This window comes from Hemitrygon akajei, chromosome 8, assembly GCF_048418815.1.
Source record: "Hemitrygon akajei chromosome 8, sHemAka1.3, whole genome shotgun sequence".
NCBI classification, from domain to species: domain Eukaryota; kingdom Metazoa; phylum Chordata; class Chondrichthyes; order Myliobatiformes; family Dasyatidae; genus Hemitrygon; species Hemitrygon akajei.
The window spans coordinates 30174914-30202878 of NC_133131.1; the positions used below are offsets into that span (position 1 = coordinate 30174914).

Below are 27965 nucleotides of genomic sequence, written 5' to 3' on the forward strand. Positions count from 1 at the left end.
GGCAGTAACAAACCAACTCCCTTACCCCCCCCCCCACCCCCTTTCGAGCTGCTGGAGCACAGACATATTGAGATGCCAGAGGAAAACTCACACCCAATCCCCATCAGCAATAAGAAGCCACCTCCACTACTCAGGGAGGGAGGATTGAGGACTCAACACTCATAAGCAAAGTACTTTTAACTTACCTACTATATTCAATTTATTTTACTGTCAACTAACCTAAAATGTACCAGTAACTTATGACCAGAACAAATAAGGTGTCCTTTCATTCACTGATAACCTTTATACACTTTAATCTGAATTTATTTACAAATCAGAGGCCATTATTTGCCCATTCATTTAAACCCAAATTGCTTGAGAAACCATAGGTTCCCCGTACTCACACTTAAGATCTCCTTTCTAGATGGAGCTCATCACTAAGCCACCAAAATGGAGTCCATCATCAACAACGCCCACAATCCAAGTCATGTCACTACCTTCTCACTACTACCACCAGACAGGAGGCAAGTCCCACACCACCAGGTTCAGGGACAGTTTTTACCCTACACCCATCAGGCTGAGCCAACATGGATAACTACACTCACCATTACGCTGAACTACAACCTACAGACTCACTTCCAAGGACTCTTTCGAATTCATGTCTTCAATATTATTTTTAATTGCAGTTTGTCTTCTTCTTCACATTAGTTGTCAGTCTTTGTCAAGTCAAGTCACTTTTATTGTCATTTCGACCATAACTGCTGGTACAGTACATAGCAAAAATGAGACAATGTTTTTCAGGACCATGGTGTTACATGACACAGTACAAAAACTAGACTGAACTACGTAAAAAAAGAGAAAGCTACACTAGACTACAGACCTACACAGGACTGCGTAAAGTGCACAAAAACAGTGCAGGCATTACAATAAATAATAAACAGGACAATAGGGCAAGGTGTCAGTCCAGGCTCTGGTTATTGAGTCTGATAGCGTGGGGGAAGAAACTGTTACGTAGTCTGGTCGTGAGAGCCCGAATGCTTCAGAGCCTTTTCCCAGATGGCAGGAGGGAGAAGAGATTGTATGAGGGGTGCGTGGGGTTCTTCATAATGCTGTTTCCTTTGCGGATGCAGCGTGTAGTGTAAATGCCCGTGATGGTGGGAAGAGAGACCCCGATGATCTTCTCAGCTGACCTCACTATCCGCTGCAGGGTCTTGCGATCCGAGATGGTGCAATTTCCGAAACAGGCAGTGATGCAGCTACTCAGGATGCTCTCAATACAACCCCTGTAGAATGTGATGAGGATGGAGGGGTGGGAGATGGACTTTCCTCAGCCTTCGCAGAAAGTAGAGACTTACTTGGTCTATTTATGCATAGCTTTTCACAAATTCTATTGCATTTCCCCCCCTACACGTCCCTGCAAGAAAGTGAATCTCACGGTAGTGTTGGTAACATATATGCACTTTGACAAAAAAAATTTACTTTGAATTCACTGTAATCCAGCATTTGAACAGCTCACACACAAAAAAAAACACCAGATAATCAATAAATTTCATTCCACCACAACAGTCATCTTCCAGCAGAACTCTCTGGGTTGGGGTCTCTAACCAACAGGAGCAGCCCGAAGTGGGTTGGCAGACGATGAAGAAAGTAAATATGCAAAGAACTGTTGAGAAACGGCTTGCCAGATCCCCGATTCTTTTTGTTAAAGCTGATTTACTTCCAAAGCAGCCAGTAAGCTAATGGTAACTAGTGACTATGAATTGCTGAGTTAAGCAAAGTGGCTATTGTGTGCACTGTCAACAAGGCATCAGGGTTATGAGGTGGACAAAGACAGATTGATGGGAGGATATCACTCTACGCCACAAGAGGAGGGCTGCCAAAAAGCAAAGTGGCCTCAGTTCCGATATACCACATTATTCTTGACTTACTCGGTGTGAGAACAAGTTAAATCAACAACCAGGCTCTTGATTAGTTACGGCATCAAACGTTACAGGGGGAAGGCAGGAAAATGGGGCTGAGGGGGAAAATATCAGCCATGATCGAATGGTGGAGCAGACCCAATGGGCCAAATGGCATAATTCTGCTCCTATGCCTTATATAGAGCACTCAGTTTGTGGAGTTCATGCAACGAAACAGGAGGACAATTTCCATCAGCGATGGATGGTCTTCCATCTAAACCTGCACTGGATTCCCCTCTTCCTCCACACCACCTCCTGTTTCAATCAGAGGGAACCAAGAATAACATAAGGTGGCATCACACAGCCCTTCTACGAAAGAAACACAAGTTTAGCATCTTCCTGCCATAGCCACTCACTCTATCTCCAACATGTCACCCATTCTGACAGAATGCTGTCAAGCTACATCAGCTGTGTCCACTCCACAAATGCCCTCTGACCTGCTCAGTCTACTTTGCTTTCAAACATCCATGGCACACGGATTTGTTCTGTAAATTCTACATATTTCAATGAGATTTTTTATGTTTCTGCCAATGCTGATGAGTGATCCCCAATTTCAGCATCAGTCACTTGCCTTTCGGAGACACAGAGCAAGGTCTGATATATTCGTAGAAGTTTTACTGGCGATTTCACATCTATTTAGAGACTGCTTAGAACAGCCACATAGAAAAAGAAACAGGCAGAAAGAGAAGTAAACGAGCCTGTTCAGCAGCTGGTCAGTAATCTGGCCTCTCTCTGGACACCCCCAAACCATAACATTACAGAACGATCGATACGTATCTATTGAAAGATTTCAGCAGCTCCAGCTTGGAACTCTAAGAGACACAGTTAAGGACAATGCAGCCCACGAGATGAAATTCTTACTGGGTGACAACAAAACTTGCTTTCAGTTTACCAGGGGATTTGGAAGCCCCCTCTGAAGAGGCTTCAGGTTGAGATTTTTTAAAGAAAGATCTTCCTGCCGTTCAGGAGCGAGATACGCCAACTAGTGGAGTGGTGTCACAGCAACAACCTGGCACTCAATGTCAGTAAAACAAAAGAGCTGATTGTGGACTTCAGGAAGGGCAAGACAAAGGAACACATACCAATCCTCAGAGGGACCAGAAGCGGAGAGAGCAGCTTCAAGCTCCTGGGTGTCAAGATCTCTGAGAACCTAACCTGGTCCCAACATATCAATGCAACTATAAAGAAGGCAAGACAGCAACTATACTTAGGAGTTCAGAGATTTGGTATTTCAACAAAAACACCCAAAAACTTCTACAGATGTATTGTGGAGAGCATTCTGACAGGCTGCATCAGTGTCTGGTATGGGGGTGGGGTATGGGGGATGCTACTGCCCAGAACTGAAAGATGCTGCAGAGGGTTGTAAATTTAGTCAGCTCCATCTTTGGCACTAGCCTACAAAGTACCCAGGACACCTTCAAGGACTGGTGTCTCAGAAAGGCAGCATCCATTATTAAGGGCCCTTTTCTCACTGTTACCATCAGGTAGGAGGTACAGAAGCCTTAAGGCACACACTCAGCGATTCAGGAGCAGCTTCTTCCCCTCTGCCATCCAACACTGAACCCATCAACACTACCTCACTTTCTTAAGATATATTATTTCTGTTTTTGCACGATTTTTAATCTATTCAATATACATATGGTATAATTGATTTACTTAATTTTTTTCTTCCATATTATGTATTGCATTGAACAGGTGTTGCTAAGTTAACAAATTTCACGACACATGCCGGTGATAATAAACCTGATTCTGATCCTGGATGCACCTTCTGCATCCTAGTCGTACTTTTAACTTGTTTTAAGGCCACCACTTGTGAAAATAACAGAAGTGGTGTCACGTATTGCGCTTTAAGGGTGTGATGAGGAGCACTGACATACATGAAGGAGTGTAATCTGAACAAAACTCAATTCAGTTTATCTGGAATTCAGAAAGTGTGATGTCAGAAATACCCCTGAACTTTCAACTTAAATCAACATTCTTTGTATATTTGAAATCTCTACACTTTTCAAAAATAAGCAATTTGACAAATTTGGTAAATTTCTATGGCATGAGGCACAACTGAACTAAACACACAGCACAGGACTTGAAAACTACAACGGCAAACAGGGACTAGATCAAGACCACCCAAAGTGTTTCATTTCTCATGTTCTGTCAGGTCGCAAGCACTTCTCCCAAATATGCACCATTTACAGCTTTGTCAGCTCCTTTTTAACAAAACCTTTCATTCCTCTTATATTGCCTCTTAGTCTCATCTTCCTTCCACGCACTTTCATGACTGTCTCCCGCATACTTCCCTCTCCCCTTCAGTCAGAAATAGCCCCTTTGAGAAACTCAACTCACACCACCAGGTTCAAGAACAGTTACTACCCCACAACCATCAGCCAACGAAGGGGCTAACTTCACTCACTTACCCATCTATTGAGATGATCCCACAACCAATGATCTCACTCTTAGGACCCTTTATCTTGTTATCTCATGTTCTCATTATTTATTACTATTTATTTATATTTGCAATTGCACAGTTTGAAGTCCGGTTGATTTTTCATTGATCCCATTATAGTTCCATAGATGTGCTGAGAACACCCACAGGAAAATGAATCTCAGGGCTGTACATGTCTACTTTGATAATAAAATTTAATTTGAACTTTGAAACTTGCACTGGTTCCAGTTTTGAAGCAGATTAGGTAGCCACATTGTCACCAAAGCTACCCACCCACCCAAAAAAATTCAGAAATTAAATCATCCTGCTTTAGAATTCACTTCAGATTTGAGATCGTGGGGATCTGCTTTCGGAATCATAGTGAAGTTTGACAGCCACTGAGACAAAGGCAAGATGGAGCAAGCAAGAAATTCAAGCAAAGAATAGGGAAGGTAGGTTTTAGATACAATGGCTGAGAGGGACAAACCTGTCATCGCTATGAGGTGGGAGAAGCTCCGTGAAATAGAGAAACACAGATTCATATACAAAAGGAGACAGAAGGAATTAAGCATACAGAGAGACAGAGACAGCTACTGCCCATTCAGACACAAACAGATCATTACATGCATGCATTCATGTAGACAACACCACCCAATGAAAGCTAAATTATTTTTCTGCAGACCTTCAGAACATTTCCCCCTCCACAGCAGGGTCACAGCAATGTGAACACGTTTTCTCAAATGCACCTAATACCACTCTATCCCTAATTATACGAGGAGATCAAGATGTAGACATTACTACAGGTGTGGTCTCACCAACACCCTGCACAGTTGCAGCAAGACGTCTACCTTTTATGCCCTTTGCCCTTTCAAAGAGACAGCGAGTCAGTTTTCACGTCAGCATTTTGCAGAGACTCTTTTTCGTTTATTTAATACCAATGCTTCTTTTCACTTTCCTCTTGCAATGGGAGTTCAAAGCAGACAATGGGTGAATTCTGGCCTCACTGATCAAATAAACTTGTAATCCTAAACGCTCGTTCAAATCTGAAGGCTCCCTAACCCGAGCCAGTCAACTGTCACTCAGCGCACTGAAGAGTTCTCCACAGTGGGGTAAACATTCGTAGGTTTCACCAATGTTCTACAAAGTATTTCTCACTGGGAGTGTCATGTACTTTCATTGTTAAGTCAACAAGCCACAAACAAGACACCAGTGACTCTCATTAAACATTAGTTAGAAAAGTGACATTCAAATCTCAGGCTTCAATGTCACTTTATGTATGTTATGCAAATGTACAAAGCCTATTGGAATGAGTTTTCAGGATGCAATGAAACTAGATCTGTTGTGTCAATATTTTTGCTTCGCATTCTCCAGATCAACTCCATTAAAAAATTATTCAGGTAAACATCTAAAGTTAGAAAGACCGCATTCAATTAATAAATTAGGGTTCTATTAAAAGAAACTGTCAGAAGGATAAGGTGTCAAGATTGAAGGCCAACCGAAAAGCAAGCAGATACCTGAAATTTAAAATAAAGCAGCCAACGTGGCAACACTTGGCGATACCAACAAAATGTGTCCTGAGGAAGGGTGTTGGCCCGAAACGTTGACTGTTCACTATTTCCCATAGGCGCTGCCTGGCCTGCTGAGTTCCTCCAGCACTTTGTGTGTGTGCAGCTTGGATTTCCAGCATCGGCAGATATTCTCGTTTGTGAAACACTGAACGAGTCTGGCAGCATCTGCAGAAAGAGATATCAAGCAACGCAAACAAGAGAAATGGAGTAACCAGTCAGGTTGAAGACAAGAAAGAAACTGAGTTAACCAAGGTTAATCCCCTATCTTCGGTTCCAGCTGATAAATATTTACTTCGATATAGTCGCTCTCAAATCCATGTTGGCACTTCCCAGGCACTTTACACACAGTGGCAACATTATTAGGCACACCTGCTTGTTAACACAAATATCTTATCAGCCAATCATGTGGCAGCAACTCAATGCATCAAAAACATGCAGGCGTGGTCAAAAGGTTCAGTTCAAACATCAGAATCGGGAAGGAATGTGATCTGAGTGACTTTGACTTTAGAATGTTTGTTGGTGTCAGACGGGGTCACTTGAATATCTCAAAGAAAGGCTGATCTCCTGGGATTTTCATTCTTGAGTAGGAGTTCCCAACCTTTTTCTATGCCTTGGACCCCAACCATTAATCAAGGGGTCTATTGACCCCAGTCTGGGAACTCCTGCCCTAGTTACTCAAATAACCATGCGTTACAACGGTGGTGTGCAGAAGAGCATTTCTGAACATACCACACCTTGAACCACGAAGTGGGTGAGCTACAGTAGCAGAAGACCATGAACGCACTTAAATTCACTCAGTGGACACTATTAGGTACAGGAGCTACCGAATAAATTCGACACTGGGTATATGCGTGTGTTAGTTATATAAGGAAGTATTTAAAGCTAATAAACCCAGTAACACAAAACAATATCGTAATTGTCACATATACTAAGGTTCAGTGAAAAAACTTTGTTTTGCCTGCCATCCATACAGACCATTTCACCACATTGCCAGTACACTGCAATGGTACAAGGATGGAACGCCTTCTATGATGCCCCGATAAAAACTGGTGAGGATCCACGGGGACATGATGATTTCTGTTAGCCTCCTGAGGAAGTAGAGGCACTGGTGCACTTTCTTGGCCGTGGCCTTCGCACGTTTGGATCTGGACAGGCTATTGATCTTCAATCCTATGAACTGATGAACTGGTGACCAAGTTTGCTTTACAATTAACTGTTTCCTTACAATTAACTTTGCACTAAGAGGAAGCCTAAAATAATGAGAAAGTAACTAGCACACGCTGCAATTGTTAACAGAAAATACAAACTAATGCTTAAAGCTTAGTGTGACAGAAGATCGCCCCATGAAGTAATGTCCTTCATTTCTTTCTCTTGTTTAAAGAACATAAGAAATAGGAACACACGCCATTCAGCAAGAATTTTATTTTATATGAGATTCAGCCTTCCAGCCCTTTGAGCCACGCCTAACCACGGGGCAATTTACAATGACTAATTAACCTACCAACTGGTAGGTCTTTGGACAGTGGCGGGAAACCCACGTGGTTACTGAGAAACTGTATAGTACAAACTCCTTACAGACAGTGGTAGGAATTGAACCCAGGTCACCTGTACTGTAAAGCACTGTGCTAATCACTATGCTATCATGCCGCCCCCAGAGAATATGGCTAATATGGCTGTGGACTACCTGCTTTTTCCCCATAACCCTCTGCTATGCAAAAATCTATCTAAGTTTTAAATATTTTTAATAAGGCAACCTCTACTCCCTGGGAAAAGCAGTTTCATCTCCTCTCCAGCCTATCAACTGTTCTGAATACCTTTATATCGCAAATCTGATCCAATCCCTCCCTACCCAAGATGAATGGCTTCCTCCAATGGGGCTCTCTGAATATCAGCCAGTTATTGTTATTCCGATAGATTCACTGCATTTTGACAACACAGCAAAAACAACAACAAGATAATGGATGGATAACCTGCTCAAAGAAACACTGGCGGCTCTGCATCTGGCTTCACCAGATAATGCCATGTTAGCATTCAAGAGGTCTTGAATAGAAGAGCAAAGGTGTTATGCTGAAGCTTCATAAGGCACCAGTGAGGCCCCACCTTGAGTTTTGTTAACAGTTTTGGGCCTTTCATCTTAAAAAAAGATGTGCTGGCATTGCAGGGGGGTGCAGAGCAGGTTTACAAGGATGATTCCAGGAATGAAAGGGTTATCATACCAGGAATATTTGATGGCTCTGGGTCTGTACTCACTGGAATTCAGAAGGATGAAGGGGAATCTCATTGAAACCTTTCGAATGTTGAAAGGCCTAGACAGAGTAGATGTGGAAAGGATGTTTCCCATGGTGGGAGAGTCTAGGACAAGAGGGCACAACCTCAGGATAGAGGGGTGCCCTTTCAAAACAGAGAAATTTCTTTAGCCAAAGGGTGGTGAATTTGTGGAATTTGTTGCCACATGCAGCTGTGGAGGCCAGCTCGTTGGATGCATTTAAGGCAGAGATTGATAGGTTCCTGATTGGACGTGGCATCAAAGGATATGGGGAGAAGGCCAGGAACTGGGGTCGAGGAGGAGATAGAAAAAAAAGGACCAGCCATGATTGAATGGCAGAGCAGACTTGATGGGCCAAATGGACCAATTCTGCTCTTACGTCTTATGGTAGTGATTGCCACACTCCCCCTCAGCCAGGTCCACCACTATCCGCCTCTCGCTCTCACTCTCAAATGGTTCACAGGGAAATCATGGTATATAACAGCTAAAGATGACTTAAGTAGCGTTAAGGTATTAATAGAAATAAAATCCAATATCCCAGAAGTATTGCCAATCCAACGCAACCAAGGTCCCAAGCATGTAGGTTTTGAGATCTTTGCTGTACTTTGTTTGGGATAAGTATTGGTTGGGTCACTACGAAGAATTCACCACTCTCCTTCAGACAAAATCAAGTGTCTCTTCTATCCATTCAAGGCAGCATGTTTTCTCCTGTTTGATGGAACATTCAAGCCCCCTGTCGACCCTCAGCACTGCACTAAACTATTGGTCTAGATTTCACATTCGGCTCCCTGGAGTGGGACTTTAACCTGCAACATTCTTGCTCATAAGAGAGATATCTTCTGAGCAGGCAAACACGATGCAACTTGACATAGCAGTCACACGAGCTTAGCTCCAGTGGGCCGGGTTGGGGGGTGGGGAGGAAAGTGTGTCTTTCACTCAGGACCTGCTCAGCTCCGTTCCAATTCATAAATGCAATCTGGACAGGTAGATCAGGGTTGCCGTGACAGAGCCTTTCCAGCAGGGAAGCCCTCTGCACTTGCTGTATTACTGTGCATTTACCAGGGGGGTTTAGCTCAGCATATTTTAACAACTAGAAAATTCAGCAAGCAAAGCTAGCGATGGAGACAATGGACCGATAGCAATCTACACGCCAGCTGTCAGGGTTTTTGGAGGTGTGTGGTGGGGGAAGGGAGGGACCAGTCAACATTTGCTGACACAGAATTAGCCCTCCTCAACCTGCTTGTCACTCTGGGTTCCGCAATCCACTTGCTACCCCCCTCCTCCAGGCAAAGAAAGAGAAATCTACTTCTCTCTGCTTCTGTAAGAGGGTGGGAAGGCGAAATAGGGAGCAGTCACCTCTTAGAATTGTGTTCAGAAGAATAACTTTTGTCAGGTAGTAGATGTTTCAAGAAAAACATCTTGGCTGTGGCCGTATTAATAACATACCTCTCAGGCAGATGTCCTGGGTACAAATACTAGTCCAGAAGCCCATGCATAAACCTCAGGGAGGAGGTCCAGGAGCTTGAAGGCACACACTTAACATTTTAGGAAAAGAGAACAGAGGCTACCTCACTATTTTGTTCTCTTTTGCAACTACCTATTTATTTTTTAAATTTCTTATTGTAACTTTAATTTTTTTATATATATGTACTGCAGCATATCTCCCAACACGTTAGTGATAGTAAACCTGATTCTGAAATTTAGGGCTCACATTCCAACCCTACACTAAGGGAATGCTGCACTATTAGATTTGGTGTCAGCTTTCAGATGGGGCCTTCAGGTGAGGCCCTGTTCGCATTCTGCAAGGGATGGAAACGCTCAAACGGCACAATTTCAAAGAACACCGGAGTTAACCTGATGTTCCACCAAATAATAATCCCTCAATCAACATTTCTGAAGATATTAACTGGTCACTTTGGTTAACGGAGTTTGCTACATGCCTACCTAATTCAGCATGAAAAAGTACCTCACTGGCAAGAAAGTGTAAACACAAACCTTCCTTCAGAATTAACCTCATGCATCAGATTAGTGTAAAATTCTAAATTTTCCAAACCACGTTTGGATGTTCCCCTTCAGAGTTCCACAAGTTTGATTCCTCCAAAGGATCCACCAATCACTTAAGTATAAAACTCAGGTTACTTCTGGTTCTCAGACGCTCGGCCATTCTAGAGTCGCCACGTTACTTCTTGTGGTGTTTGACTGCACGAAGCCGTTTCTTTTCACCTGCTTTGTTAGGGCTTATATTTTTTTTAAAAAAGAGACCTGCTGCTTTGCGGCATGATCGCTGCAACACCAGGCAATTTTTCCAGGAACAACATAGCTAAAGCATTAACCTCAAGTCAGCCATTTCTCAAGAGGTAGCACTTCTGTCCCCAGAAGGTTGCAACCTGAAACCCAGTGCCAAATACAAGGGCAATAGAGCACTAAGGGGGCACTGCAGCACTAGAGGTGCCATGTTCCAGACGAGCCACTGCACCAAGGTACCACCTCTTCACCTAAACGAAAACATACATGGACCACCAGTCATCCTGCAATCACTGAACACTGGCTGCCTGGCAGTGTATCTGATGGCTGCTTGTAGAATCTTGCTGAGTACATACCAGTACATACTCTGCCCCACTGAGCTCACTTCAAAACTTCGTCACCCTCTTGTCAAGTCTCTCAGATGTCCCATTAACAACTACAGAAAGGGACTTTTATCATTTCACAATCCTACATTCTGAGCAAAGAGCTTCAAACAATATCATGACTCACAGGCTGGGTTCCAATACTGCGAGCCTGATTCACTGATCAGCCTAGAGACTGGGCTGCCTGCCTAATTCCAGCCAGGATCAGGGAATTACCCTTGAGGTACATTGCCCAATGATGTAAGGAATAAGGAAAGAAGAATTTTTTTTTAAAACATGGGCAAGGTCAATTTTTAATCAACAACCCTCATTAACGAGGCCACTCCGAAGCTTAATTGCCATTAACCTGTTGTCCCCAGGTTGGGGTGCGCAATTCCCTTGGATGGGAAGAGAAGCAAACTACAGGAGGTCCTCAAGGCTTTAGTAACACTGAAATGATGGTTTAGAGTCAGAGTAGTACAGAATAGGCCCTTCGGCCCATCTAGTCGATGTCAAATCTGTTTCTCTGCCTAGTCATACCTAGTCATGCCTGAATCACATCTCTGCATACCCCTCTCGTCCATGAACCGATCTAAACTTTTCTTAAGTGTTGCAAATGAAACCCACATCTACCACGTCCACTGGCAGCTCTTTACGCACTTGCGTCACCCTCTGAATGAAGTTCTCCCTCAGGTTCCCCTTGAATATTTCATCTTTCACCCTAAGCCTATGATCTCTGCTTCTAGTCTGACCCAACCTCAGCGGAGAAAGCCTGTATGCATTCACGCGATCTACACCCCTAATAAATTTTATACACCTCTCTCCTCATTCTCCTACACTCCGGGGAATAAAGTCCTGACCTAGTCAACCCTGCCCTATTACTCGGGTCCTCAAGCCCTCAGGTCCTGCCTGCAACATCCTTGTAAATTATCGCACTCTTTCAATCTTATTATCTTTCCCATAGGTAGATGGCCAGAACTCCAAATTTGACCAATTATTTCATACAACTTCAACATAACATCTCGGCTTTAGTACTCCGCACTCTCATTTATGAAAACCAATGTGCCAAAAGCTTTCTTTATAGTCCTGAGTACCTGCGATGCTACTTTCAAGGAATTACAGATCTGTATTCCCTTTGTTCTACTGGGATGTTCTACCACATAGCTCAGTAGGAAAAAGAGATCAGGGAACAAACTTCAGTTAGAAAGTTCAGAAAAAAAGTAGCAAACACACATTGACACAGTCCTCTGACTACCACAAATCTCTGGAGAGGTACAACTCCACAGGAGGAATAGCCTATCTGTTAGTATGAGCACAAACTTCAAGCTTTGCAAATTATATTTCTTTTAACCTCACTAATATTGGCAGCAAAGTTTTCCAACAAAGACCAGTTGTTTGCAATCCCCAGAAACACAGAAAAAAATTAAGGCAATTCTTCAAGAAAGATAGTTTTCCAAAACTGAATCCCCAAAATAAGTGGGTGGGGGGGGTTGGCAATTTATACATGATTTATACTCCAGGGGTTACGGTAATTCTTCAAGCCCTAATCTTTAATGGCAAGAAAAAAAAAGTAGACATAAAAGCTTTTTGTTTACAAGAGCTTCTTAAATGAATAGAAAGTTTCTATATACTGTAATAAAATGTAAGAAATCTAGTTAATCATTTCATATTGATTCTCTCTGTGTCACTATTTCATCACACAATGCTCTGTAAAGTCTGCAGAGAAAGACAATTGGTTATGGCATTATTCAGATGTCACAAGTGCAAAGAAGACATCTCTGTGGAACAGAAATAGCTTTGATGTTCACATGAACGCCTTGACAATGTAACATGACAATAACAATCCGCATTTTCAGTGTTTATTTCAATGCTTGGATGTGCATCTTAAACAAGCAAAAACTGCCAAGCCAGGTCGAGAAAGTCACTTCACTAGTATAAATGCTTCAAATCCTACTTTACATATCCAACCCTCACAGCAACACCCCTCTGCCATCTCCTGATGCCGTCTATCCACTTCTTATTTTCTGCTCCAGGTCAAGCTTTTAATTTGGCCTTTAGTATCTTCCCTGCACAAACTTACTGGAAGACCTTAACTCCTGCTTCACCATATAGCAACAGAAGACACTCTTACCCTGGGAGATTCAAAGGCTTTGGGTTATGTTTAACACTCCATTTGGCTTAAGATTTTCACTACTAGGATTGACAGCTTTTATCAAGACTAACAACTTCTAAATCAAGGACTCACAAGGCCTTTAAGCTCCAGGTAATAGACTCCACTGAAACATTCACACAACACAGTCAAAGTTACACATTACAGAAAATAAAGCCCCTCAGCACATCTCATCCATGCTTTTATACAGGCTGTCCCTGGGGTGCAAACACCCGACTTGTGACACCCCTACATACAAATGACCACCCCCCCCAGTAATATTGTAAAATACAAAAAACCCGACGCACGTACGTATATTTACTCAAATACCAGAATTAGTTTAAATCCATCTTATGTCATTCATTATAATACTGCGGAGATGAAGCTACTATATTAAGTAACAGACAAGATAAAATCTGCAGATACTGGAATATTAAAGTGACTTTTATTTTCCGACTCATGGACAAAATCAACTTCTGGTGAAAATGGAACCTGTTTTGATCCATGTATACGGCCTGTATGTCTCAAAGTAAAATGTTATCATCAAAGTACATATATGTCACCATATAGAACCCTGAGATTCATCTCCCTGCAGGCATATTCTGCAATTCTATACAGCACTTGGTCATGGTGGTGTACAGCACAGATACAGGCCCTTTGGCCCACTATAACTATGCTGATATTACTGTCCACTTAATCTATCAGCCCCCATTAGATTACCTCCATTATCTATTCGCTGTCCTCTTAAACACAGTCTTTGCATCTGATTCCACCACCTCTTCTGGCAGTGCGTTCCACATATCAACCATTCTCTATGGCCCACAGGGCCAGAGACACTGATGCCCTGTAAAGTTTTCCCACAGGTCAGGATCAGTGAAACAGTAAATGAAAATCAAAAAGTATGTCAGTATGACTTAGTTCTTCCCGTCCACCACGTTTCCCTAGTTATTTAGCTCTTCGGAGTCTGCTCTGATGACAGGACTTTCCACACTGATGCTCATCCTGAACCAAGCCGCCCCTCCACTACTGCGGATAGAGCCCGTAACCATTTCTCAGCGACTTCCTGCACCTTCGCTCTCACTCCCTCCGATCCAGGATAGTGCTCCTGCGTACTTACCTTCAACCAGACCAGTCTTCGTCTTCAATGGGACTGCCCTCAACTTGTTCCCAGCACCTTCACTGAGATTCCATCAGCAGACTCATCTCTTCTTCCCCTCTTCACCATGGTCCAATTACCATCTCCAGATTTCCTCATGCCATGGAAGGAAGGCATTTTAGTCCATCGGGTTTAAGCCAGCCAACAGATCAACCCCATTACCCAACTAATCTTCCCTGTAACACATTCCAATCAAGATCTGCCACCCAGATTCTGCCGTTCACCACTGCACCAGGGGCAACTCTGAATTATCAATTTGCCTATGAACCCATGTCTTGGGGATGTGGGAGGAAATCAGACCAGGAGGAAATTCCAAGCGGTCCCAGAAAGAATTCAAATTCCACACAGACGGCGCTTCACGGGGATCCCTGGAACTGTGAGGCCACCGTTCTTCCACAGAGCCACCCAGCATTTTCACCAACCCCCTCCTCTCACCCCATTTCCCCCAGCAACCATAGGAGAAGCAGCACCTGTCTTTCACACTGGCAGGGAAGCGTGTGAACACTGTTCCAGACAGCAGCCATTATTTGACATTCCCAGAACCACCAGCCTTTGGCAATACCAGAACAAATAGAAGATGCAGAGAGCATTGTGGAGAGAGATACAATTATTGTTTCAGGCCAATAACCTTTCATCAGAAAGTGGCCAAGTTAGATGGCAAACAGGTTTCAAATTAGCCAGGCATCTTAGTTAGGCTTCCGTGCTTTTTAATTCTGTGACTACGGGAGAGGAGGGTTGGATGGAATGAAGTAAATATCAATGATAGGCTGGAGACCTAGACTAGCAGCCCTGACACAAGTGGGAGGTTGTGTTAGCTGAGCTAGGGAGATGAAGGATTGTCAATCAGATGATTGCTAAGATATAGATACAAATAGGAAATTATTTTGAAGAGAATAAGGGAGGAAAAGAATGTGCTACCATGGTGATAGTTAAAGTTTGATCTGTAACGTTTACCCGTTTCTCTTTCCAGATGATGCTCGGCCTACTAAACCTTCACAAATTTTTCTGTCTTTTTTTTAAATTACTGTAGATCCTTTTACCAAAATTGTCCAATTGTGACACAGACTAATTTGTTGAGTTCAGTGTTAAGTCACGAGGCCTGAAGTGTGTCAGCCTGGCCTTTGTTAGACCAGTGCAGAAGGAATCAGAGTAGGAGTGGAATGGAGAAGTGAAGTGACACAACAATTGAAGCTCAGAGTCACCCTCACAGATTGAATGGAGTTCCACCTAGTGCGTCACGGACTCACCGTGTGAAGGAGACGATGTTATGAGTAGTGAAAGCAGAATTTTAAACTGGAACGGAAAATGAAAGGCTTCACCTTTTCACATTGTTTGCTCTCTCTTCTCGGCAACTTAAATCAGGTGTAATTGGCACCCTTTTATGGTCTGGGTGAAAGGTCTCTAGTTAAGGTTAGCAATTCCTCCCCCCTGCCCCCCCCCACCGAATAAGTCTACATTTTCCTTGTTTTCACTCCACAAATCACTTTGCCACTTAGAGCCAAGAGAGAAGAAAAAAACTGCTTCGTTGATTTCAACAAAATTATATACTCTTACCAGCTAGGCAGCAGGTAAAGGAGCAACACACACACAGTGCTGGAGGAACTCAGCAGGTCAGGCAGTATCTGTGCAAAAGAGCGCAGACAACGTTTCAGGCCGACACCCTTCACCGGGTCAATGGATGCCAGCCTGGCCCCGCTGAGCTCCTCCAGCATTTTGTGTGCCTTGCAGGTTTTCTCCTGTTTGTGACTAGGCATAGGAATCTTAGGTCCCACATCGTCAGGTTCAGGAGCAGTTATTGCCCCATAACCATCAGGCTCCTGACAGGGCATTGGGTAACATCACTCACCTCAACTCTGAACCGATTCTACAATGCAAAGACCCGCTTTCAAGGATTCTTTACAACTTTACGTTCCCGGGTTTGTTTCTGCAGTCTTCTTTTGCACATTGGTTGTTGGTCAGTTTTATATTTTTCCTGTAAATGCCCGCAAGAAAATGAATCTCAAGGTAGTATATAATAACAGATAGGTACTTTGACACCCGCTCCATTTCCTACAATTATTCCGTCCCCAGTATTTTCTGCGCATCTGTAGTGCCTGCTCTGGCGATTGCAACTGGGTTTTAGAAAGCATTTCATTACAGTTCCGGCCCTGCTCCGGATCAACAACTCCCTCAGCACTCGCCACTGCTCCCCGTGCACTTTGAAAGTTGTGCTTCACAGGACGGGAGGGCCGAAAGGCGGGACACGCCTTTGCTCTTATTCCAGTGCACTCGAACCATACACTTCTGAACAGTTAAGGCCTCCCCGCGGCCATTCACCCACCCCCAGATCAACTGTAAGCTTTTTGTACGCAAGGGGATGCTGAATGGGTAAATAACGTCCGTTTCAACCGACCGCCGCAGCGGGAATCTAACCGAGCCAACCAACACATATATTAAGTACGTTATGCAGACGCTGCTCGCTCGCACCGTTCTGCGTTGCACTTTACAAACTGCATGCATTTGGAAAGGCAGTGACACAAACCAGGCAGCCCCTTAAAACGATTCGAAGGCCAGCAACGCCGGTTCGTCAGCCCGCCCGGCTTTTGCACAATATCACCCCGATTTCTTCGGAGCAAACTAAAAGTACACGCGACAACTTCTGAGAGAGAAAAAAAAATTGTTGCACGCCATCGTTGCGGAATTGAGCTAATGTGTGCATCGCGCCGATGTAAAATAAAATCTCATCAGATCTGCTTTCTTTGCTGAGAGAAAATTTAGCTGCAAGATCAACTAGCGCTGCATTAAACGGCCTTCTTTTTGCAATCAGTTTGACTTTCCTGCTGGAACTTTGGGTTGTCATTAAGATGAATTAACTCTCGTTGCATTTCTGGTCTGACAATAAACTGTGGGCTGTTCCGCACATGGAGGCCAGGTAACAAATCATAAAACACTATATATTAAATACCTGGGAGGGATATTTTTCCAAAACGAGCATATCCACAAAGAAGTGCAGCTTGATCAAACAGAATTTTAAAAAAATTAAATTAGCGCGGAAGGTTTAAATTGGAAGAAGTGCCCCGCTGCTAAATGTCAGCTAATATCTCGTAATGTTCTGAAAGTTATTGAGAAACCGAGATTCCTCCAGTATCTGCCGATGCCTGTGCACTTAAACAAAGGCGATCAAACTCTGTACTGGGATCGCTGTACGTTCAATAAACCAGGATACCAAGGCACAGAATGGGTTGTCTTTAAAATAGTTAACATGCAATCGTTGTGATTTTACAATTTTAAAAAAGGCCAAGAAGCAGATTTCTTATAGGGCTGGGGGGTGGAGGTCGCTCATTTAAAGCAGCTCCTGGGAGATCAGGTGTCATTGCAATTATAGCTGGCTTTCTGTGCTGATCCGGGTGCAGACTCCCCTCCGACCGGCGCTGCCTGGATACTGCCCTGTGCCCCCAGAAGCCGGGTTCCTACAACAGCCGCTACTTCAGGTCCCGAAATCAAGAGCCGAATGTCTGACCCGTTTTCATTCACAACTACCACCCCTCCCACCCCCCCGGCCTGCCGTTTATTTTAACTCCACTTTCCCGCTGTGTTTGAATCACATTATCCATCTGGAGATGACAATGACTGTTGCAGTAGGCCGGGATAAGTAGCTAGATCACTGCCTTTTTAACAGTTCCAGTCAATGCGATTACCTTTTATCTTGCCTCTCGGTGTCTCAGCAATGACATCAACTGTTGTTTTTCTCCTCCGGTGCAGTTTCAATTTAAAGACAGGAGTACAGGAGTCCCAATTTGATATTGTGCGTTTCTCGTTTTATTTTTTTTTTAAATTTTGCTCCACTTACCTTGTCTTTGAAGGCAGGAAAGCAAGTTTTATTAATCCATGAGTAAACAACTGGATGCCGTCCTTGGCTATACTTGCTACTTTCAGTCTGTGTTCTAAGATATGCAGCTCCATCTTTTCCTCCTTCTCATTTGTGGATCATCTAGTTGAAAAGCCTGCGAGACCCCGTCCTTATATGATTACCACTTGATCTGCAAATAATTTTTTTAAAGTTCCTTGAAAGGAGGAGGAGGAGGAGGAGGAGGCAGGAAGATTAGAGAAAGAGAGGAGGTTGGGTGGAAGAGGCAGCGATCTATCAGCATGCAGAATAATGGTCCCAGCAGTAGTCGCTGTAGCCCGGGCAGCTGGTTACAGTGTAACAAACAACATGCCACTCAAGAGGCAGTCTGCCCACACTACGCATGCCCGGCTGCAAGGCCACTCTGGGAATTGTAGTCCTTCAGTACTGCGCATGTCAAGTGCCGGAATGGTTGCAGTGCTATTGGAGTGGGGGGGGGGGGGGGGGGGGGCAGGGTTTAAAAAACATCTCTTCTGAAACGCAAGGTCGTTCTTGCTGACAGCCCAATTTTGCATTAAACAGACACCCAATACCTGGTGCAAAGCAGTGTTTCAAAATGCATCGCAAAATCGTTTTAGGTGCTTAATAAACTGCAATGCTTAGATAATATTAGATCTGGTTTTGTTTATTTTACGTATGCCTTTAAAAAGATTACCAAACCATTTAATGCCGCGTTTCCGTGTAAGTTCTACATATTGCCTCAAAAACAACCTCTTCCAAGGTGTGAGTTGTTCAGCAGCCTGAAGAAAGAGCTCTTTATTTCTGTATTTTAAGCTGCAATTTCCTAATCACTTAGGAGCAGAAAATGTTTGTTTTTCTATTAAGCCTCGCTGACAATTGTTAATGGATATGACAGCTTGTCAGGCAAGATATATTAGACATTTTAATACATTGTAGCTATTAAAATGAACAAAGAAAATGGGCGTTGTTGTTGCGCTTTTGCAACTTCACATGAAACTTTGTACCTACTATGAACTGAAAGATAAATAAAAAGAGCAGAGGAAATGTTATACTTTTGTTAAAAAAAAGTGCGTTCTCGTGTTTGTTTGCTGAACGTGAATATGCTCCAGTGAAAAAGAGTTCAGTAGATTGTATGGTTACAGAGAAAATTCTAACACTGCACAGCGGGCAATACAGCACTTGTGGAAAGGAGAATGCAAAGCGCCGAGTGTGTGGGAGGAAGATCTTAATAAACCCACAAATATATTTTAGTAAGCTCGGGGTCTCAGCGGAGAGAATTTGAAGGAGTTCAAAGAATCAGATTGAGTTGGGAATGCAGACTGGAAATTGAACCAGTCATAGTCTAGGGAGAATCGGGAGGTTAGCGCTGCCGGTGGAGATAAAGTGCAGGCTCGGCCAATCTCAACACCGTGAAAACTCACTTGGGGTATTGCAAACAGTTTTGGGTCCCTTAGCGAAGAAAGGACGTCAGAATCAGGTTTATTATCACCGGCATGCGTCGTGAAATTTGTTAACTTAGCAGCAGCAGTCCAATGCAATACATAATATATAGAGCAAAAATAAGTAAATCAATTACAGAAAGTATACTGTAAAAATGTATATTAGTTAGATTTAAAATAGTGCAAAACAGAAATAGTATTTTAAAGAGTGAGGTAGTGTTCATGGGTTCAATGTCTAATGGCAGAGGGGAAGAGGCTGTTCCTGAATTGCTGAGTGTGCGCCTTCAGGCTTCTGTACCCCCTTCCTGATGGTAACAGTGAGAAGAGGAGATGTGTTTACATTGGAGAAGGTTCAAATGAGGTTCACAATAATGATTCTGGGATTGAAAGGCTTATCATTTGAGGAGCATTTGATGGCTCTGGGCCTTCACTCGCTGAAGTTCAGAAATATGACGGGGTGGGGGGCTCATTAAAATCTACCGAACGTTGAAAGGCCTCAGTAGAGTGGATGTGGAGAGGATGTTTTCTATGGTGGGGGAGTCTAAGACCAGAGACATTAGGGGGACTTCCATTTAGAACTGAGATAAGGAGGAATTTCTTTCACCAGAGAGTGGTGCATCTGTGGAATTCGTTGCCACAGGCAGCTATGGAGGCCAAGTCTGTATGTATATTTAAGGCAGAGCTTGGTAGATTCTTGATTAGTCAGGGCATGCAGGGATACGGGGAGAAAGCAGGAGACTGAGAGGGAAAATGGATCAGCCATGATGAAATAGTGGAACAGACTCAATGGCCTAAATGCTCCTATATCTTATGGTATAAAACATGAATTTGAGACAGTAAATTGGTTTTATGTTTTGGAGTCACTAAACAACACCAGGAATGTCCAGTGTGGGATAATAATTAAGACCATGAAACATAGCAGCAGAATTAGGCCATTCAGCCCATCGAGTCTGCTCCATCATTTGATCATGGCTGATTTATTTTCCCTCTCAAACCAATTCTCCTGTCTTCTACCCATTACCTTTGATGCCCTTACTAATCAAGAGTCTATCAAGCTCTGCTTTAAATGTACCCAACGACTTGGCCTCCACATCCAAATGTGGCAATGAATTCCACAGATTCACCACCCTCTGGCTCAGGAAATTCCTCTGTATCTGTGCTTTAAAGGGGCATCCTTCTATTCGGAGACTGAGCCCTCTGGTCCTAGGCTCTCCCGCTATTGGAAACATCCTCTGCACATCCACTCTACCTAGGCCTTTCACTATTTGGTTGGCTTCAATGAGATCTCCACAATCAATCGGTTATCTCCTTCAGAACTTTGGGGTGTAGTCCTTCTTATCTACCTTCAGAGCTTTCAGCTTCCCAAGCACCTTCCTTAGTAATAGTGACCAGACTCACATTTGCCCCCGCCACTTTCGATTTCCAGGCATTCTGCTGGTGTCTTCCTCAGTGAAGGCCAACACAAAATATTTATTCAGTTCATCGGCCATTTCCTCTTTCCCCATTACTACCTCTGCAGTGCAATTTCGTGGTCCAATGTAGGCTCTTTCTTCTCTTTTACTCTTTATATACCTGAAAAAAACTTCCTATTTATATTGGCTAGCTGATTGTATTTCATCTTTTCTCCTCTTCTTGCTTTTTAGTTGCCTTCTGTTCGGTTTTTTTTTTAAACTGCCCATTTCTCAAGCTCCTCACTAATTTTTGCAGTAATGTATGCCCTGTCTTTTGTTTTTGTGCAGTCTTTGGCTTCTCTTGTCAGCCATGGCTCCCTCATCCTCCCTTTAGAATACTTCTGCTTCTTTGTGATGAAGCGATCTTCCATCTTCCAAAATAACTCCCGGAAACTCCAGCCATTGCTGCTCTACTGGCATTGCTGCTCACGTCCCCTTCCCGCTCCTCCCTCATGCCTCTGTAGTTCCCCATACTTCACTGTAATTCTGATAGATTCGATTTTAGCCTCTCGCTCTCAAATTGCTGGGTGAATTCTATCATATCATGATCGCCACCTTCTAAGCGTGGAAGAACATAGAACACAGAAAACCTACAGCACAATACAGACCCTTCAGCCCACAAAGTTGTGCCGAACATGTCCCTACCTCAGAAATTACTAGGCTTACCTATGGCCCTCTATTTTACTAAGCTCCATGTACCTATCCAAAAGTCTCTTAAAAGACTCTATCATATCCACCTCCACCACCGTTGCCGGCAGCCCATTCCACGCACTCATCACTCTCTGAGTAAAAACTTTACCCCTGACATCTCCTCTGTACCTACTCACTAGCACCTTAAACCTGTGTCCTCTTGTGGCAACCATTTCAGCCCTGGGAAAAGTCCTCTGACTATCCACACGATCAATGCCTCTCATCATCTTGTACACCTCTGTCAGGTCACCTCTCATCCTCCGTCACTCCAAGGAGAAAAGGCCGAGTTCACTCAACCTATTCTCATAAGGCATGATGCCCAATCCAGGCAACATCCTTGAAAATCTCCTCTGCACCCTTTCTATGGTTTCCACATCCTTCCTGTAGTGAGGCGACCAGAACTGAGCACGGTACTCCAAGTGGGGCCTGATCAGAGTCCTATATAGCTGCAACATTACCTCTCGGCTCCTAAATTCAATTCCAGGATGTAACTTGCAGGATTAGGTATACCCTTAGGCTTGAGCTACCCTTGGAATTTCACAGTTCCACATCACTGGAACTGTGAGGCAGTAGCCCGACTCACTGAACCACTTCTATGCAGCACAGAACAGATCCTTCAGCCTAACCTATGCCAACCACAACAACCTCCCTGCTAGACTCAATCGCCCACATTCAGCCGATAACCCTCCCTTCATATACCTACTCGAATGCCTGTTAAGCTGCACTGTTTTACCTGCTTCGACCACTTCCTCTGGCAGCTCATTCCGGATACTCACTAACTTCCATTTCAACAATGGGAGACAAGATGGAGTGGAAGCGGGGCAGGAAGTTTTACAAGTTTATTTATTTTATTGAGATACAGCACAAAGCAGGCCCCTCCAGCCCTTCGAGCCATGCTGCTCAGCAATCCACTAATTTTAATCCTAGAGTAATCACAGGACAATTTACTATAACCAATTAACCTATCAACTAGTACATCTCAGGAATGTGGAAGAAACCGATGCTCCCGGAGGAAACCCACACAGACGCGGGGAGAACGTAAGGTGCCGGTGACAAAAGGCCAGAAGATCATAAGACATAGGAGTGGAATAAGGCATTTGGCCCGTCAAGTCTGTTCTGCCATTCCATCATGGCTGATTTATTCTCCCTCTCAACCCCATTCTCCTGCCCTCTCCCCGTAACCTTTGACACCCTGACTAATCAAGAACCTATCAACCTCCGCTTCACGTATACCCAATGACCTGGCCTCATCAGCCATCTATGGGAATGAATTCCACAGATTCACCACCCTCTGGCTAAAGTAATTCCTCCTCATCCCTGTTCTAAAGGGACAACCTTGTATCCTGAGGCTGTGCCCTCTGGTCTTACAGTCCCCCACTACAGGAAATGTCTTCTTCACGTTCACTCTCTATAGGCCTTTCAATATTCGATAGGTTTTGAAAAAAGTTTGCCCTTGTAGGTTAAGGTATAGAATACAAAGTTTGGACACTATGCTGTAACATTTAACAATGATGATTAGGAGTATTGCGTGCATTTCTAGTCACAAACCTATAAAGAAGGGTATTGTTGCACTGAAGAGAGTGCAGTGGAGATTCAGCAGGAATTTGCCTGGACTGGAGGACTATAGTTATGGGGAGAGATTGGACAGGCTGGTAAACTAGGCTTGCTTTCCCTGGAACAAATTAGGCTGAGCAGAGGGCAGTTAAGAGGTATATAAAAATTATAAGATACTTGGATATCTTTTTCTCATGATGAGAGCATGAAAAACAAGAGGGAATGGGTTTAACGTGAGATGAAGCAGTGTTAAAGGGGATTTAAGAGGATAGGTTATTTTTATACATGGAAAAGTTGATATCTAAATCACACTGCCGGATGACTGATGGAGTCAGATACAATCATTACATTCTGGAGATATTTTGACAGGCTCTTAAACAGGCAAAGCAGAGCAGAATATGGGCTTAATGTGGGCACATAGGATTGGTGTAGATGAGCAAAAATGTCAATATAGGTATTTATTTTTATTACTTATCTATTTAGTGATAAGCGTGGATTCAGCCCTTCTGGCCAGGCAAGCCCAGCCAATCCAACTAACCCTAATCTAATTACAGCAGAATTTACAATGACTGATTAACCTGAAGAAGGGTCTCAGCCTGGAACGTCGACTATTTATTCATTGCACTAGACGCTGTTGAGTTCTCCTGCATTTTATATGCTTTGGATTTACAGCATCTGCAGACTTTCTCATGTTTATGACCAATTTTATGGTACCACTTTGGACTGTGGGAGGAAACCAGAGTGCCAGGGAAAGCCCAATGCATTCCATGGGGAGGATGTACAGACGAACTCTGAACTCTGGAACGGCCCAAGCTGCAAGAGCATTACGCTGTTTCACAAACCTTCCGCTTTGAGATGGTGCCGGTGAATCTCGGCGACTTCTGGCTGGAGGTACACGAAACAAGGAAAGCAAGTCAGTACTTTGTTAGTCACTCTTTATTCTGGTAAATGACCAACGCAAGCAATAGTCTGTGACTTCCCTTTGGACATGGAGGCAATTCGATGTGGCAGGACAGAGGCGAAGCTGCGTGCCCATCACCGAGAGCAAGAAGGACCTGAGGTTCGATCGCTTTCAGTGCCAGCCGAATCGGAAAGGTCGGATAAAGGTTGAATCAAGGCGGCAGGGTTGGGGCCCCAGAGTGTACCAAAGCAAGCGAATCCCATGTTTGGATGATAATTTAAGCACTGAGTTAGATTGAAAAGGTCAGGGTGTCGGGGCCAGAGGCGAGGGTTGGGCTGGTTCAGCTCGTTCCTCCACTCTATGCTGAACTGAGTGTCCAAGGACCACCCCTCATTGTGGACTTCATTTCAGAATGCTATGTGCTTGCACTTATTGCTCGTGTAACACGCTGTAAGGTTTCACTGCTAATGTGGTGGCCTCTCTGTGATGTTTCACTGCTAAGGCAACGTTTGGGCTATGACTGGAGATAACGGGGGCTTTGGAATGTGGGGCTATTTCTTGTGGGTCTGGGAGCAGGGATTTCGCGGTGTTTTGCCGGGGAGAGATGAGGAGAGAAGAAGTGAATGGAGAGAGTTGGTAGACCGCCGGACGGAGTGGACTTGCAGTGAGAGTCCGAGGGTCGGCTACACTCGGAGGAGGTCAATGGGAAACAAGTGAACAGAACGGTGAACTCCAACGTTGAGCATTAGACTGTTTTGTGAGAATAGGCCCTTTTCTTTTTGTTTTGTTTCTTTACTAACCACATAGTCAAATTAAGAATTATAAAGCTCAATCGTTTAATCGCATGTTGTGTACTGTTTGTTATTTCGTGGTACTGATTTGTAACAGGGGGCACATTGTGCAGCATCCACCCAAACAAGATTTCTCAAGTTTGGCCAGGCTGGAGACTGTCTTCCCCTAGGTTAAGCCGCTAGCCGAACCGAGAGTTACATTCGCATGATGTTTTTTTTCTCTCTGCACATTGGGTGTTTGACATTCTTCTTTTTTTTAATTGTTTTTTTTTCAGGTTTCTTTGCTTCGTGGCTGCCTGTCAGGAGACAAATCGTGCGGATAGTCAGAGGCTTTTTCCCAGGGTTGAAATGGCTGCCACAAGAAGACACAGGTTTAAGGTGCTGGGGAGTAGGTGCAGAGATGTCAGGGGTAAGTTTTTTACTCAGAGAATGGTGACTGTGTGGAATGGGCTGCCGGCAAAGGTGGTGGAGGGGGATACGATGGGTCTTTTAAGAGACTTTTGGATAGGTACATGGAGCTTAGAAAAATAGAGGGCTATGGGTAAGCCTAATAATTTCTAAGGTAGGGACAAGTTTGGCACAACTTTGTGGGCTGAAGGGCCTGTATTGAGCTGTAGGTTTTCTATGTTTCAAGGTTGTATAATGTATATATACTTTGATAATAAATGTACTTTGAACTTTGCTAGCCGCCACAATACCGTGGTGCATCAAGAGTCTGTGCTGTACGACCCTCTGACAGTGACTACCTGGCTGTAGGAGTCAGGAATTAATTCATGGATATGATGGCGAAGCAAAGCAAAGCCATCACCCAGTTTGACCATGATGAGCAATAAATCCAAATTGACAACTAATTTGCTCTAAAATTGTAGAGCTGTTCTAGTCTCCTACTATTGGAACAGATACTTACATTCCTTCAGATATTCTGGGTCAATCCCAATATTACCGTGATGTGTACTTTTCAAAAATATTTTTATTGATTGCAAGTTGCTGTGGGGCTTCCCAGGACTGTGAGGGACTGTATAACTTGAATGCCTTTCTTTCTTTATCAGTGTGGCTAATGAGACTGCAAACACTTTACTTCAAGGACTGAAGATTCAGTATGTTTTAATTGGCATTCAGAATGCAATCGTTTCTCTCTTTCACTCCTTTATATCCTAAAATAAGGAAACACAGTTATTAAAAACTGAGTGCTTAATGAAGAGTGAAAAATTGTAGTTTTGATGGAAACCAACAATCCAGTGTTATTGCTCAGATTTTGTTCCCCCCCCCCCCCCCCCACTAAAGACTCTGACTCCCGCCTGGATAAAATTCCACAGTTAGCAACAGTAGTCTTCCAGCTGCTTCTCCACACAGTCATCCTTCACGCTAGGGTCTAGGAAATCAGGCCTGGAGGGGAGGGAGGGGGGCGGGGGGCAGGAGGGGGGGGGGGGGAGAGAGAGAGAGAGAGAGAGAGAGAGAGAGAGAGAGAGAGAGAGAGAGAGAGAGAGAGAGAGAGAGAGAGAGAGAGAGAGAGGGAGGGAGACTGTCAGGGATATTGTTTTGTTGCTCATTGTGTTCTGTGTCATTCTGTTGAGCATTGTGGGCATGTTATGTTGGCGCTGGAATATGTGGTGACACTTGCGAGCTGCCCCCAGCACAACCACAGCGCAAATGATTCATTTCACTGTCATCGTCGTGGCTGTCCCTCAAGGTTGAGGATGATGGCCTTCGATCCGTCGCTCTATCGCAGAGCCAAGACGCCTGTGCGTGTATTTGTTTAACGTGTACTTGATGTTGCACTCCAAGAAGCACACGATACTTCACAAATCAACCAACTGATTCCAATGGCATGGAAAGCACGACGATTGGAGGTGATGGATTTGGTGCAGCCTTCATCCGCCTTCACAGCCGTTGAGTTCGAAGTAACTTTGTCTGCCTGTTCCACCATTGAGGTCTTGGTTGGATTGTTCTTTGTCAGGGACCTCACCCTAGACCTTACCACCATGGGTGACCCTACCAGGAACATAGCTCCAGACGGCATCACTCTCGGGATCTCAGGACCACACAAGCTTCTCCACCACGACAAGGTGACAATCCACGGAGAAGGCATATCACTGTATGCTTCTATATACATGTAATAAATAAGGCCTAGATAGAGTGGGCATGGAGAGGATGTTTCCTATAGTGCAGCAGTCTAGGACCAATGGGCACAGGATACAAGGATGTCCCTTTAGAACAGAGATGGCGGAATTTCTTTACCCAGAGGGTGGTAAATCTGTGGAATTCATTGCCACAGACAACTGTGGAGGCCAAGTCATTGGGTATATTTAAAGTGGACAGTGATTAGTTCTTGATTAGTCAGGGCGTCGAAGGTTATGGGGAGAAGACAGGAGAATGGAGTAGAGAAAGATAATAAATCAACCACGATGAAATGGTAGAGCAGACTCGATGGGCCAAATGGCCTAATTCTGCTCCTGTATCTTATGGTCTTAGGATCTTATATCCGAACCTGAATGTGGCAGTGATTGATCATCTGGGCAAAGGAAATATTGGAAAAATGGAACAGAAAGCATTTTAGAGAACAACACACACAAAATGCTGGTGGAACACAGCAGACCAAGCAGCATCTATAGGGAGAAACGCTGTCAACGTTTCGGGCCGAGACCCTTCGTCAGGACTAACCGAAAGGAAAGATAGTAAGAGATTTGAAAGTAGTGGGTGGAGGGGGGAATGCAAAATGATAGGAGAAGACCGAAGGGGGTGGGATGAAGCTAAGAGCTGGAAAGGTGATTGGCGAAAGTGATACAGAGCTGGAGAAGGGAAAGGATCATGGGACGGGAGGCCTCGGGAGAAAGAAAGGAGGGGGGGTGAGCACCAGAAGGAGATGGAGAACAGGCAAACAGCTAAATATATCAGGGATGGGGTAAGAAGGGGAGGAGGGGCATTAACGGAAGTTAGAGAAGTCAATGTTCATGCCATCAAGTTGGAGGTTACCCAGCCGGTATATAAGGTGTTGTTCCTCCACCCTGAGTTTGGATTCATTTTGACAATAGAGGAGGCCATGGATAGACATATTAGAATGGGAATGGGACGTGGAATTAAAATGTGTGGCCACTGGGAGATCCTGCTTTTTCTAGCCGACCGAGCGTAGGTGTTCAGCGAAACGGTCTCCCAGTCTGCGTCGGGTCTCACCAATATATAAAAGGCCACAC

At 44.0% G+C, this 27965-nt stretch overlaps 1 protein-coding gene across 1 annotated transcript in view; it reads right to left on the reverse strand.

Moving 5' to 3' along the window:
• The window catches only part of LOC140731770 (cytosolic arginine sensor for mTORC1 subunit 2), a 186950-nt gene extending 168706 nt beyond the window's left edge, over window positions 1–18244 (reverse strand). Inside the window, exon 1 of the mRNA XM_073053550.1 lies at window positions 17931–18244. Coding sequence (XP_072909651.1) covers window positions 17931–18043 — 113 coding nt within the window. The 5' untranslated portion in view covers window positions 18044–18244. The remainder of the gene's footprint in view (window positions 1–17930) is intronic.
• Window positions 18245–27965: the final 9721 nt, after the last annotated feature.